This window comes from Pan troglodytes, chromosome 19 (assembly GCF_028858775.2).
Source record: "Pan troglodytes isolate AG18354 chromosome 19, NHGRI_mPanTro3-v2.0_pri, whole genome shotgun sequence".
Taxonomy (NCBI): Eukaryota; Metazoa; Chordata; class Mammalia; order Primates; family Hominidae; genus Pan; species Pan troglodytes.
In genome coordinates this window covers 12848714-12861613 of record NC_072417.2, presented here as the reverse complement: position 1 = coordinate 12861613, position 12900 = coordinate 12848714, and the positions used below count along the sequence as shown (strand labels likewise).

The 12900-nt window shown below is 55.7% G+C and overlaps 1 protein-coding gene across 7 annotated transcripts in view; it reads right to left on the bottom strand.

Moving 5' to 3' along the window:
- Nucleotides 1-12900, bottom strand: part of SGSM2 (small G protein signaling modulator 2) — a 44146-nt gene that overhangs the window by 14206 nt on the left and 17040 nt on the right. For 6 of the 7 annotated variants that reach the window (XM_016931169.4, XM_016931173.4, XM_054669913.2 and 3 more), the window contains 9 exons: nucleotides 5115-5277; nucleotides 4644-4805; nucleotides 3952-4019; nucleotides 3708-3853; nucleotides 3244-3378; nucleotides 2660-2784; nucleotides 2180-2247; nucleotides 1786-1946; nucleotides 1501-1627 (listed from right to left, as the gene is read on the bottom strand). In XM_016931169.4, coding sequence (XP_016786658.4) covers nucleotides 1501-1627; nucleotides 1786-1946; nucleotides 2180-2247; nucleotides 2660-2784; nucleotides 3244-3378; nucleotides 3708-3853; nucleotides 3952-4019; nucleotides 4644-4805; nucleotides 5115-5277 — 1155 coding nt within the window. Of the gene's footprint in view, nucleotides 1-1500; nucleotides 1628-1785; nucleotides 1947-2179; nucleotides 2248-2659; nucleotides 2785-3243; nucleotides 3379-3707; nucleotides 3854-3951; nucleotides 4020-4643; nucleotides 4806-5114; nucleotides 5308-12900 lie in introns of all 7 variants that reach the window. The other variant, XM_054669914.2, reaches the window with a different exon arrangement.

The following is a 12900-nucleotide window of genomic DNA, read 5'->3' as shown; positions in this document are numbered from 1 at the left end:
TCAGACTATAAATTCCACCTTCTTCCCTCCCAGGAAAAGGAAAGGGTTTTCCCAGAGCTGTCCTCAAGGAGCTGGAGTCACTTGGTGGAGTTTCAGCCTCTGGGTGCCCTGGCTTGCCCTTGGCGAGGTGGTCCTGGAAGTGAAGTGACCAGGACTGGGAAATGGCAAAGATCGAAGAGGGGAGGCAGAGACTGGAGAAGCTAAACCAAGCAACAGCCTGAGACTAAGTGCCAAGTGTGTAAATACATTCTGGCCAAAGATGCGTCTCTTTCTCAGGTATATCTGGGAAGGGGGGACATCCCTGTGCCGTGTGCCCTCTGAGCCTGGTGGAGCTATCTGTGCTGTGGCTGAGTGTGTAGTCTGGGCAGTCCGGTCCCTAATACAGAGACAACTTGTTGACAACTTTTTGGCACAAGTTAGAAATTTAGGGAGCGGGTGGTCTTGTTAGCAATAAACGCTCTGGGCTGGCAAATTCCCCGACCTTATCTTTAAGAAAAGCAAGTCTGCCCAGAGAAGCCTATGGGCAGCAGCAGCACTCTGACCAGAAAGGGAACTTTGGTGTTGGTAGATGCACATAGACAGACAGACCCCCTTGGGCCCAGGGGTGTGTGTCCAGGGTGGGGCAGGACCCACAAGGGCCAAGCCACCTTTCTACCCACCAGTGCCCAAAGCCCCCAGGCAGCCCCGAGTCTGCCTCTGATGCAACCTGCTACTTCAGCTAATGCTCATCAGTAGTTGGTTTGAGGAGGGCTCTGGCTCTAGGGGAGTCAGCAGACAATATTCACCATCCAAAAAGAAGCAGGGAGCCGGGCGCGGTGGTCACGCCTGTAATCCCAGCACTTTGGGAGGCTGAGGCAGGCAGATCACAAGGTCAGGAGTTTGAGACCAGCCTGGCCAATATGGTGAAACCCCATCTCTACTAAAAATACAAAAATTAGCCGGGCATGGAGGTGTGCGCCTGTAATCCCAGCTACTCAGGAGGCTGAGGTAGGAGGATCGCTTGAACCCAGGAGGCAGAGGTTGCAGTGAGCTGAGATCACGCCACTGCACTCCAGCCTGGGTAAAAGAGCAAGACTTCGTCTCAAAAAAAAAAAAAAAAGCAGCGCTGGCCCATACCCAGGCTGTCTTGTAGGGGTTGGGGAGCAGGAGGTGAAGAGCAACGGAGGGTTCCCCACCTTCTACTTCTCGTTTCTCCACGTGTTTTACCCCTGGACAGGGTCCGAAAGGATAACTAAGAGTCTTGTGTAGTGACGCCTAGGTCTGCTGAGCCAAGAGTCCTGGGGTGGAGAAGTGGGGAAGGGAGCTGGGTAGAAGAGACGCACCTTTTCAAAGGCAATATCTGTGGGTAAAAGGTCCAGCTGAGAGGCTAGGCGATGAGCCTCTGGTGTTAACCTGGCCTGGTCAGTGGGCCCTGCCTGCTGCCCTCCTGGGTGACGCTGCGCTCCCCGCCTCCCGGAGCATCTTCCTCTCCTCCCCCGGGATGAAGCTCGGGACACTCACTGTGCTCGTGCCTGTGGCCGGGGTAGACGATCCGGAACACATAGTCGGTGGCCCGCCCCGTGCCCATCTCCTCCATATCCACAGAGCGAATGCTGCTTCGTTTCCGTAGCTTGGGGAACACCTTCCCCTGTGGAAGGAGGGGTAGGTGGTCGGGCTGTATGGGGCAGAGTCTCATCCAGGGTTCCACACAAGGCCGCTCCTAAGAACTCCACGTGGGGAAGGAAGGGGGGCGGGCAGAGAACCCCCACACACAGCCCTTCCCCTAAAGCCTCCCACCCGAGTTACCTTCCCTTCCTGGGTCCACAGCGGGGGCTCTAGCTGTCCCCGAGGCAGCAGCCCATTCTCCAGACAGGACAGAAAGGACAGCAGGTGTCCTCCCTGCGGGAAATGCAGCGGCGGCCTCTGGATGCCATCCTGGCTCACCAGCACAAGCGTGCCACCGCTCTCTGGGGGTGAACGTGGAGAGTGCGGCTGAGGCCCTCTCGTCGGCTATCACAGCCTGCTGGCCAGCGCCCCCAGGCTGGGTAGGAGGCAGATGGCTGGGCTACAGCATGGCCTGGGAGCCCCATTAACAAGGATGGGAGGAGGACGAGGAGTCTTACAGGCCCCACGCACAGTGCACAGCTGGCAGAAGGCAGCCTCTCCCTTCCCACCCGAGCCAAGGACAAGGCAGGCTTACTTTGCTGGTGGCAGTGGATGCACACGACCTGGCTGAAGGGCACCACGAGGGCATAGTCCCAGTAAACGCTAGAAAGGAACCAGACTGCTGTCACTGTGTCCAAAGACCTGCCATCCTTCCTTCCTTCCTTGTCTCCTGGTCCTACCACCCCACGAAACTCCCCTGAAGATAGGATGACCATAGCCAAGAGGTGCGCACAGCCAGCTATGACCCCTGAGATCTGTGCTGCCCGCTCGGCACATGGACAGCTGTCCGTCTCAGCCGCTGAGAGCTTGGCTCAGACAAACCTCTTCACGGCCAGGCTTGGCTCCGTCCTAGAGAGCTTGGGAATCACTCCAGGCAGCCGCTCCCTGCTATTCTTGGCGTCCAGATAAAGAGTGAGGTTGGCCTCCTGGAGCAAGCAGGGTTTCTCCATCCCTCTGCCCGAGGTCAAACCCACTCCCTGCCCTGGCTCCTGGGAGTGAGTCCCAAAGCCCCCACCTCTTTTCCAGCTCGGAGGCCCCCAGAGTCCCATTCATGAGCTGGTTGGGGGTCCACTTCAGAGTCAGGCTCTCTGCAGACTGGTGCAGGGAGAGGTAGCCAGGGACCACCTCCATATCCTCCTTCTACAGTGGGAGACACCGGAAGACAGAGACAATGAAGGGCTGAGAGGCTCTCAGGGCTGGCCTATGAGAAATGAGCTCCCGCTGGGAGGAGGGGAGGCCAAGCTAGGCTAGTCATGGGGTCCTGGACTAGGGACGGGGCAGAAGCACAGGAAAACAGGACCCAGTTTCCCTGGTCAGCCTGGTGCCACTGACTCTCTCCTGCCAGCCTCCTGGATGCCAGGTCCATTCCAGGCCAGCCATACCCACGCTGCGGACTCCCCTCACCTGCTGGCTGCCATTCCTATCCCCTGCCAACTAGGCTGGGCGTGAGTCGTGTGAAACAGGGAGTTGGGAGGCTGGGGCCGTTCTCCCGCCCGTCTTTGGTCAAGCTCCTCAGGAAAGGAACAGCCATGGCTAGAGGCTTCCAGTCGTCTCATTCGGGGACCTTCGGGGAGGGATGGCAGGATGAAGCTTTCCTACCGGCTGCACCAGCACGTGGTTCTTGCCATAGAGCAGCCGCGTCCGTGAGTTCTGGTGCAGGGACTCCACACACTCGCGGGCGCAGGCAGCCAGCCTGTCCTCCGACGCGCTGCCGCTTGAGTGCCGTTTCCGGATCTGTGTGGAAGGCCGGGGCTCAGCCTCCAGCCTTGGGAAACTGGCCTCAGGGCTTGGGAACCCTCACGCTTCCATGCTGACCCTCTCCAGCTGACCCCAGGGTCCTTCCTGCCCCGGTTTACTCCCAGCCACCCTCTGCTCTCCAGCCACGGACCAGCATGGGCTCCCGGCATTTGTGTTAAGTTTTATTGTGCGGAGAAGGCTCTTCTGAGGCGGCCGCTACCTTGGGGCATCTCCAAGGCCTGTCCCGTAGAGAGGCCGGTTTCCCGTCCCTACAGGCCCATGGGCATAGCCCAGATGAGCCCAAAGGGTGGGGAGGGGGCACCTACCCCCAGGGCTGGGCGCTTTGCAGGGGAGTCCTGGCGAGTAGGTGGACCCCGGATGCGGTGCCGCTGGACCAGCTCATCAGCAGAGGGGTCAGTCCAGTAGTGATCGGCTGTCTTGAGCTTAGTGTATTCCAAGGCACAGGGTCCCACTGTGGAGACACAGACAGCCAGCCCAGACGATGCTCCCTCAGCACCTGCCCCGTACCCACCGTGGGCCTGGCCCGGGCCCCTGTGCTCTCAGGCTCACCTAGAAGAGAGGCCAGGATCGGGCCGAACACAGGGTCTGCCAGCAGTGCCTCCTTCTCGTAGTACTTGCTGCCAGGAGACAGACAGTGTGACTGCTGAGGCTCCGGGGCTCATTCCAGGGCAGTCAAGCTCACCAGGTAGGGACGTCCCCACAAAGACCAGATTCAGATCAGTCATCAAGAAACAGTGAGTCCTTAGGGACTGGGCTTCGTGAGGTGCCTGGTATGGCCAATGCCTTGAGGGCACCGAAGGGGACGGGGAGATGGAGGGTTGCCTACAGGCTGTCACGGACAGGCAAGCATCCTGAGGGCTGGGGCTGAGGGACGTCGGAAGACGGGTCAAGGGAGGGGCTGCTTGGGGAACGAGGCGGTCACCCGCAGTTTTTGGGGAACGGGGCGGTCACCCGCAGTTTTGGGGAACGGGGCGGTCACCCGCAGTTTTTGGGGAACGGGGCGGTCACCCGCAGTTTTTGGGGAACGGGGCGGTCACCCGCAGTTTTTGGGGAACGGGGCGGTCACCCGCAGTTTTTGGGGAACGGGGCGGTCACCCGCAGTTTTTGGGGAACGGGGCGGTCACCCGCAGTTTTTGGGGAACGGGGCGGTCACCCGCAGTTTTTGGGGAACGGGGCGGTCACCTGCAGTTTTGGGGGGAACGGGGCGGTCACCTGCAGTTTTTGGGGAACGGGGCGGTCACCTGCAGTTTTCCGCCAGGTATTGCACGACCTTGTCCAGAACTTTCTCGATGAGCGCCGTGCGTACCCATATGTGTTTCAAGGCCTGAGGGCTGAGGGCCGGGGCCTTCCCGCTGGCTGAGCCCTGTCTCCGCAGGGCCTCCTGGCTGACCCCTGAGGGTTTCCTGCAAAGGCGGGGAGGGCTCCAGGAGTGCAGTGGTCTAGGGGTAAACCCCAGAATGCTGGCATCGGGAGTGGGGCTTGGTACCCCAAGATGGGAGCACAGAGAACTGACTGGGGTTGGGAGGTGAAGGAGGGGTACAGAGCCTTGTGCCCACAAGGAACCAATCCCCTCCCTCAAGCTGATCCCTCACCCAGAGGCCCTGCAAGGAACAGGCCCAGGATGCCAACTTTCCAATGGGTGTCCTAGGAAGTAGCAATTGCCAAGTGGGAAGAGCTGAAAGGAGGGAAGAAGGGGCTGGCCCAGGGCTCACCTGCCCTCTGCTTGTTGCTGCAGCTCCTGTACCTTGTGGCAAATCTCCCCCGCCACTGGGCACGTCTTCCCCACCTTGGTGAACAGGGCTGCCATCTTGTCACTGCGCAGGAAGCCAGCGGCACGGCGTCTCAGCTGATGCAAGAGGCAAGCCTCCACTGCACCTAGGCCACAAAGGGAAACGGCATCTGGGCCTGGGAAAGACGGGGGAACAGGGAGAAAAGCTCCTCTTCCCCATACCTGTGGTGAGGCAAGGGGTAAGGGCAAGCCAAGGGCAGGCCAGGGAGATACCCTGGCTTCCTTCCAAAACTCCCCTCCCCGTCCCTCGGCTCCTGCCCGGGGCGAAGAGCTTTGACATGCCAAGCTGTCCCTCTCCCTCGCCTGGTGCGCACACACCTCCTGTAGGCAGCCTCACCCCTGGGGGTCATGAGGACCAAAGCTCCCCGCTCAGGGTGGCATGAGTGGCTCCAAACCTGACAGCAAGGCACAGCACCTACAGGACGGGGATGTGAGGAACACCCGACTCGGGAGCCTTTCTGGAGGGCATGGAGGATGCGGTTGCTAAGGAACAGGGCTCTGCAGGAGCTAAAGTATTGATGAAGTCACTGCAGAGCTCGGACCCGACAGTGGCCGCTGGACTGATAAGCCCAGCAGCTGAGGGAGAGATTTCTCTTTTCCATGCTAGGACGGCTTCCCTCCATTCATTCATGGTTTAGGGTTAGGCTTAGTCTCTGTCTGGACTTTCCACAGACAGACCCTGCAGGAAGAAAAGAAGGGCTTGGTAGGAGAGGGTAGGGAGCTGCCCTGTGCCCAGACAGACTCTAAAGACAGGAGTGTGTATGTGTGTGGGGCGGAGAAGCTTCTACATGATTGGGCCAAGCTAACAGTTTTACAGGTGAGGAGGGAAAGGCCCAAAGAGGGGAAGAAACTCGATCACAGTCACAAAGTGGCAGAGCCACCGGGACGAGGACCCAGGGCTCCAAGCCTCGGCCCGAGCCCCTTTTGCCACGTCGAGGTGTGTCTGGTTGGGGGCAGGGACACTGAGGGGAGAAGGAGGTGGTTTTTTCACACAGACTGGAAACAGTGAGCTGTGCTGGAGACAGTCAGACAGAACAAGGTCTCAGCTTGGCACGGTCACTTGCTCTGAGACTCAGTTGTATCCTCTGTGAAATGGGAAGAGGGCTAGTGTGAGACGTCGCATGAGACGGAGGATGTGAAATCGCCCATGCGGGGTCTGGCTCTCAGGAGGTGCTGGGTCTAGGTCAGTTCCTGACTCCTCACCCTGTTGGTTCAGATACAGTTCTACAGCTATAGCCTCTAAGAGCTGGCTTCCAGCAGGACCTCTCCCCGACAGGGACAGGAAGAGGGTGCACTGGAGAGAGGATCCAAGGCTGCCCCAGAAGTGGGTGGAGACAGGGAAATTGAAGTCTGTCAAGTTTTTTTTAGAGACAGGGACCCATTCTGATGCCCAGGCTGGAGTGCAATGGTGGAATCCCAGCTCACAGCAGCCCCGACCTCTGTGGTACAGGTGATTCTCCCACCTCAGCCTCCCAAGTAGCTGAGACTACAGGCACACACCACCATGCCCAGCTAATTTTTGTATTTTTAGTAGAGATGGGGTTTCGCCATGTTGGCCAGGCTGGTCTTGAACTCCTGACCTCAAGTGATCCGCCCGCCTCGGCCTCCCAAAGTGCTGGGATTACAGGCGTGAGGCACCGCGCCCGGCCCACATGGGGAAATCTTTGGCTTAAGCGTCCACATGCTCCTCTCCACGATCAGTCCCCCTGGTCCCTGGAGGTCTTGTGTGGCCCTGGGATATACAGGCGAATGACCCTTTTGTCCCAGTCTCTTGGTCCTGGGCTGCTGCAGCTACAAGTCCGTGCCTGTGGAAAGGGGGTGATCATTTCCTGGGGTTGCACTTCCCATTCAGAGTGGGGAGAGAAGCAGCACTGAACAGGACAGAGGGGCAGCAGGTGGCACATGTCCTGCACGGATCACGTGCCTCAGTGGTGTGACTAATTGCCGGGATAATGAGTCATTCGCTTCCCCACCTTCCCTAGGCGACCGCAAAAGCAGCCAGGCCGGGGGTACTGGGGAGTGGCCAGCCCCAGCACTCCCATCGGGGTGGCCTCGCCTACCTTCCCGGCCAGCCTCTGAGCACAGCCATGGGGTTCTCTCGGGTGAGAGGAGGCATTCCTAAGCAATTACCGCAACTAAGGAATACTGAGAGAAGCCAGGCATCACGCTCAGTCCCCCCTTTACCCCATGGTCCCTAATTTCCTTCTGTGCAACCCAGGCAAGGTGCCAGGCAGTGTCTGGGGAAGGAGAAATCCCTCTCACGCATCGACTTTCCAAGCTAAGACCGGTTAGGCCATTAGGCCAGGCATTACTGACTCAGCTCTGTGGGCTCCCGGCCAGTAACTGTTCACACTGCACTTGTCCTATGCCATGCCCACAGGGTGTTCCCCACCGAGTGTGCACGTGTGATGAATATGTTATCGCGTGCAGTGTGCAGGCAAAATAATAATAGTAACACCACGACTTGAGAACTATGACCCGAGAGGACTTTGTGGATGGGCTTCTGGGCCTCCAAAAACTCCCTCCCTGGGTCTGGGCGCCGTGGCTCACACCTGTAATCCCAGCACTTTGGGAGGCCGAGGCGGGCGGATCATGAGGTCAGGAGATTGAGACCATCCTGGCTAACACGGTGAAATCCCATCTCTACTAAAAATACAAAAAATTAGCTGGGCGTGGTGGGGGGCACCTGAAGTCCCAGCTACCCGGGAGGCTGAGGCAGGAGAATCACTTGAACCTGGGAGGCAGAGGTTGCAGTGAGCCGAGATCACGCCACTGCACTCCAGCCTGGGCGACGGAGCGAGACTGTCAAAAAACAACAACAACAACAACAACAACAACAACAAAAAAGGAGCCCCTCCCTGAAATTGGGAGCAATTTGAATGCAAATTGTTGAGGTGCTCTAGAATGATTAGGAGAGTGCTTTTTTTCCTGGATAGTAGGTCTATGGTTCTCAGCTTCTGACCCAAAAAAGATTAAGAAGCTGTTTTTTTTGAGACCGGGTCTCACTCTATTGCCTGGTCTGGCGTGCAACGGTGCAACCACAGCTCACTGCAGTCTCAGCCTCCTGGGTTCAAGCCATCCTCCCACTTCAGCCTCTCAAGCAGCTGGGACTACAGGCTTGGGTCACTAAGCTTGGCTAATTTTTAAAAATTTTTTGTAGAGACTGGGGTCTCACTATGTTGCCTAGGCTGGTCTCCAATGCCTGGCTCAAGTGATCCTCCCACCTCAGCCTTCCAAAGCGCCAGCATTACAGGCTTGAGCCACTGAGCCTGGCTCTGAGACTTCTGAGTCGAGCAGAAACCCAGGCATTGTCACTAATCGAAACATACATGGAGACATAAACACACGCCATCCCGCGTCTAGTGAATACCACACTCAGAACTGCCTGCAAAGCCGGAAGCAACAGTGTCCTCCTTCCCCGGGGACGTGTCTCACAGACAGACTAAGTCGGGACGGTGAAGGACCCTTCCCCAGGGAGAGTCCACATGACAGCCCAAGCTTATCCCCCGTTCTGACTGGAGGCCCAGAGCACCAAGCAGAACTCCAGGGCCTTACTCCCCTTACTCCTTCCTTCCCCAGGTCCCCACTGTGACCCCACCTCCCAGGGTGGAGGGTGGTGGCAGGAGATACTTGCAGGGCTAAAGCACCAGGTTAGCTGAACCCACCTGCCTGCTGACTGAGCTGTCTGGGCCCTGGGCTCCCACCTGTGAAGGCTTCAGGACCCCTGATCCAGTGGGTCCCAGCACCAGCTACAGCCACCCTGGGTGCACCACCACAAGGTGATGACCCTGACATTATTTGGCTCATTTCATGAGAAAAAATGTGGACTAATTAATAAAAACCAACACTGGTTGGCATGGAAAGGTTTGGGCAAATGTATCAAAATGGAGAAGAGAGAAACATGACTTTAGTGGCTGGGCATGGTGGCTCACGCCTGTAATCCCAGCACTTTGGGAGGCCGAGGTGGGCGGATCACCTGAGGTCAGGAGTTTGAGACCAGCCTGGCCAATATGGTGAAACTCCGTCTCTGCTAAAAATACAAAAATTAGCCGGGTGTGGTGGTGGGCACCTGTAGTCCCAGCTACTTGGGAGGTTGAGGCAGAAGAATTGCTTGAACCTGGGAAGCAAAGGTTGCAGTGAGTTGAGATCGCGCCATTGCACTCCAGCCTGGGTGACAAGAGCAAAAACTCCATCTCAAGAAAATAAAATAAAATAAAATAAAAAGAATAATAGTCTCCAATCCCATCCAGGTTGCTGCAAATGCCATGAATGTATTCCTTTTTATGGCTGAGTAGTATTCCACTGTATGTATTTATCAGTTTCTTTATCCACTCGTTGAATGATGGGCATTTGCCACCCTGGTTTTCTGGTGGCCTCTGGAGTCTGGGCCAGCTGAGCCCAGGTACATTCTCTACCCTGTCGGCCCATCCCATCCTGCTGACAGCAAGGCTCAAGGAACTGCAACTCTGAGTGGGCAGGAGCATAACTGCATTTAACTCCAGCACACTGTTGGACACCCCTACAAAGGTCTGGAGCCATCTTCCCAGGGAAAGGCCAGAAACTACAGACTCAGACTAGCCCTGGGGCTCCCTTCACCAGCCCCGATGTGACCTCAAAGCCATCAAGTTCTGCAGCTTAACAAATGCTACACGCGGCTGGAGACCACAGATGCTGATGGAATCCTATGGGCGCCCCAACCCTTATACCCCGATTCCACCATTCTAAGATACGGGGTCCCTTCCCCAACCCTTACACCCCGATTCCACCATTCTAAGATATGGGGTCCCTTACCCAACCCTTACACCCCGATTCCACCATTCTAAGATATGGGGCCCCTTCCCCAACCCTTACACCCCGATTCCACCATTCTAAGATATGGGGTCCCCTTCCCCAACCCTTACACCCCGATTCCACCATTCTAAGATATGGGGTCCCTTCCCCCAACCCTTATACCCCGATTCCACCATTCTAAGATATGGGGTCCCTTCCCCAACCCTTACACCCCGATTCCACCATTCTAAGATATGGGGTCCCTTCCCCAACCCTTACACCCCGATTCCACCATTCTAAGATATGGGGTCCCTTCCCCAACCCTTACACCCCGATTCCACCATTCTAAGATATGGGGTCCCTTCCCCAACCCTTACACCCCGATTCCACCATTCTAAGATATGGGGTCCCTTCCCCAACCCTTACACCCCGATTCCACCATTCTAAGATATGGGGTCCCTTCCCCAACCCTTACACCCCGATTCCACCATTCTAAGATATGGGGCCCCTTCCCCAACCCTTACACCCCGATTCCACCATTCTAAGATATGGGGCCCCTTCCCCAACCCTTACACCCCGATTCCACCATTCTAAGATATGGGGTCCCTTCCCCAACCCTTACACCCCGATTCCACCATTCTAAGATATGGGGCCCCTTCCCCAACCCTTACACCCCGATTCCACCATTCTAAGATATGGGGTCCCTTCCCCAACCCTTACACCCCGATTCCACCATTCTAAGATATGGGGCCCCTTCCCCAACCCTTACACCCCGATTCCACCATTCTAAGATATGGGGCCCCTTCCCCAACCCTTACACCCCGATTCCACCATTCTAAGATATGGGGTCCCTTCCCCAACCCTTACACCCCGATTCCACCATTCTAAGATATGGGGTCCCTTCCCCAACCCTTTCACCCTGATTCCACCATTCTAAGATATGGGGTCCTTGCCCCCAACCCTTACACACTGATTTCACCATTCCAAGAGACCCAATTTAGAGTAGAGGAGACGCCAGGAAGACACAGATGGAAGGGACGTGGGGAGCTGCTGAATCCATTCATATATTGCTGGTGGGCAGGCAAGATGCTGCAACCCGTATAGATGCAATATGGCCCTCTCCACTAATGCTGCAAATAACCTCTGACCCAGTAACCCCTCTTCTGAGAATCCGTCCTACAGCTATAACTGCGTGATTATTTAGTTATAACAGCAAAAGACTGGAAGCCATCCACATGCCCATCAATAGAGGACAGGTGAAGTAAATATGGTACATCTCTAGGAGAATATCATGCAACTCTGAAAAAGAATGAGGATGCTGTCTAGGAATGAATAATGGAAAGCTCACCAACAGCAAGATGCAGAATGGTATAATTGCATGACACCTTTTAATTACAAAAAGGGAGGTGTGAACAAAGAATACAATCTTTTTTATTAGTATAAAAAACTTGGCTGGGCACGGTGGCTCACGCCTGTAATCCCAGCACTTTGGGAGGCCAAGGCGGGTGGGTCACGAGGTCAGGAGATTGAGACTATCCTGGGTAACATAGTGAAACCCCGTCTCTACTAAAAAACAAACAAACAAACAAAAAAACAAACAAAAAAACTCTAGGTCAGGTGCAGTGGCTCACATCTATAGTCCCAACAGTTTGGGAGGCCAAGGTGGGAAGATCACTTGAGCCCAGAAGTTTGAGACCAGCCTAGGCAACACACGGAGACCCCATCTCTACAAAAAATTTAAAAACTAGCTGGGTGTGGTGACATGAGCCTGTATTCTAGCTACTCAGGAGGTGGAGGTGGGAGGATTGCTTGAGCCCAGCACACGGAGGTTGCAGTGAGCTGAGATTGCACCATTGCACTCCAGCCTGGGTGACAGAATGAAACCCTGTCTCAAAAAACAACCAAACAAACAAAAAACCAACAAAAGAAAACCTCTAGAAGGATGCATGAGAAACAAAAGTGGTTACCTGTGTGGGACTCGTACATAGACAGGAAGTGGGTGAATAAGAGCAGAGAAAGGAGTGAGACTTTTCACTGCACACTTTTTTTTTAAAGACAGAGTCTCACTCTGTCACCCAGGCTGGAGTGCAGTGGGCACAATCTCTGCTCACTGTAACCTCTGCCTCCCAGGCTCAAGTGATCCTCCTACCTCAGCCTGCTGAGTAGCTGGGACTGCAGGTGTGCACCACCATGCCTGGCTAATTTTTAAAAATTTTTAGTAGAGACAGGGTTTCACCATGTTGTCCAGGCTGGTCTCGAACTCCTGAGCTCAAGCAATCTGCCCGTCTCAGCCTTCCAAGGTGCTGGGATTACAGGTGTGAGCCAATGTGCCCGGCCCCACTGTATCCTTTTTATATAGTTTTGATTTTTGAACCAGTTAAATATATTACGAATGCAAAATTAATAATAATAATTGAGTGGGTGACCAGCACTAGGGTTCCCATCATGAGATGATGCCAGAGAGTCTCTCCAATCTAGGTGTGAATCAGAATTCACAAAACCCAGGAAGGCTGGGTCGCCCGTGGGCATCTCGTTTCACCTCCTCCCTCAACAAACAGGATCTGTGGAATCGTTTGGTGTCCCACCACTAGGGGGCGCATGTGGGCTCTGCTTAGGGCAGCAGCAGGTGACCTAGCGGGGCAGGGATTAGAGAAACGATCCAGTGGGCTGAGACAAGCTAAGGTGTCTCAGGAGCTCACAGAAATGAACTATAGCTCGGCTGCTAGAACATGCAGCAGTGCGCCGGGCGCGGTGGCTCACGCCTGTAATCCCAGCACTTTGGGAGGCTGAGGCGGGTGGATCATGAGGTCAGGAGATCCAGACCATCCTGGCTAACATGGTGAAACCCTGTCTCTACTAAAAATACAAAAAATTAGCCGGGCACAGTGGCGGGCGCCTGTAGTCCCAGCTACTCGGTAGGCTGAGGCAGGAGAATGGCA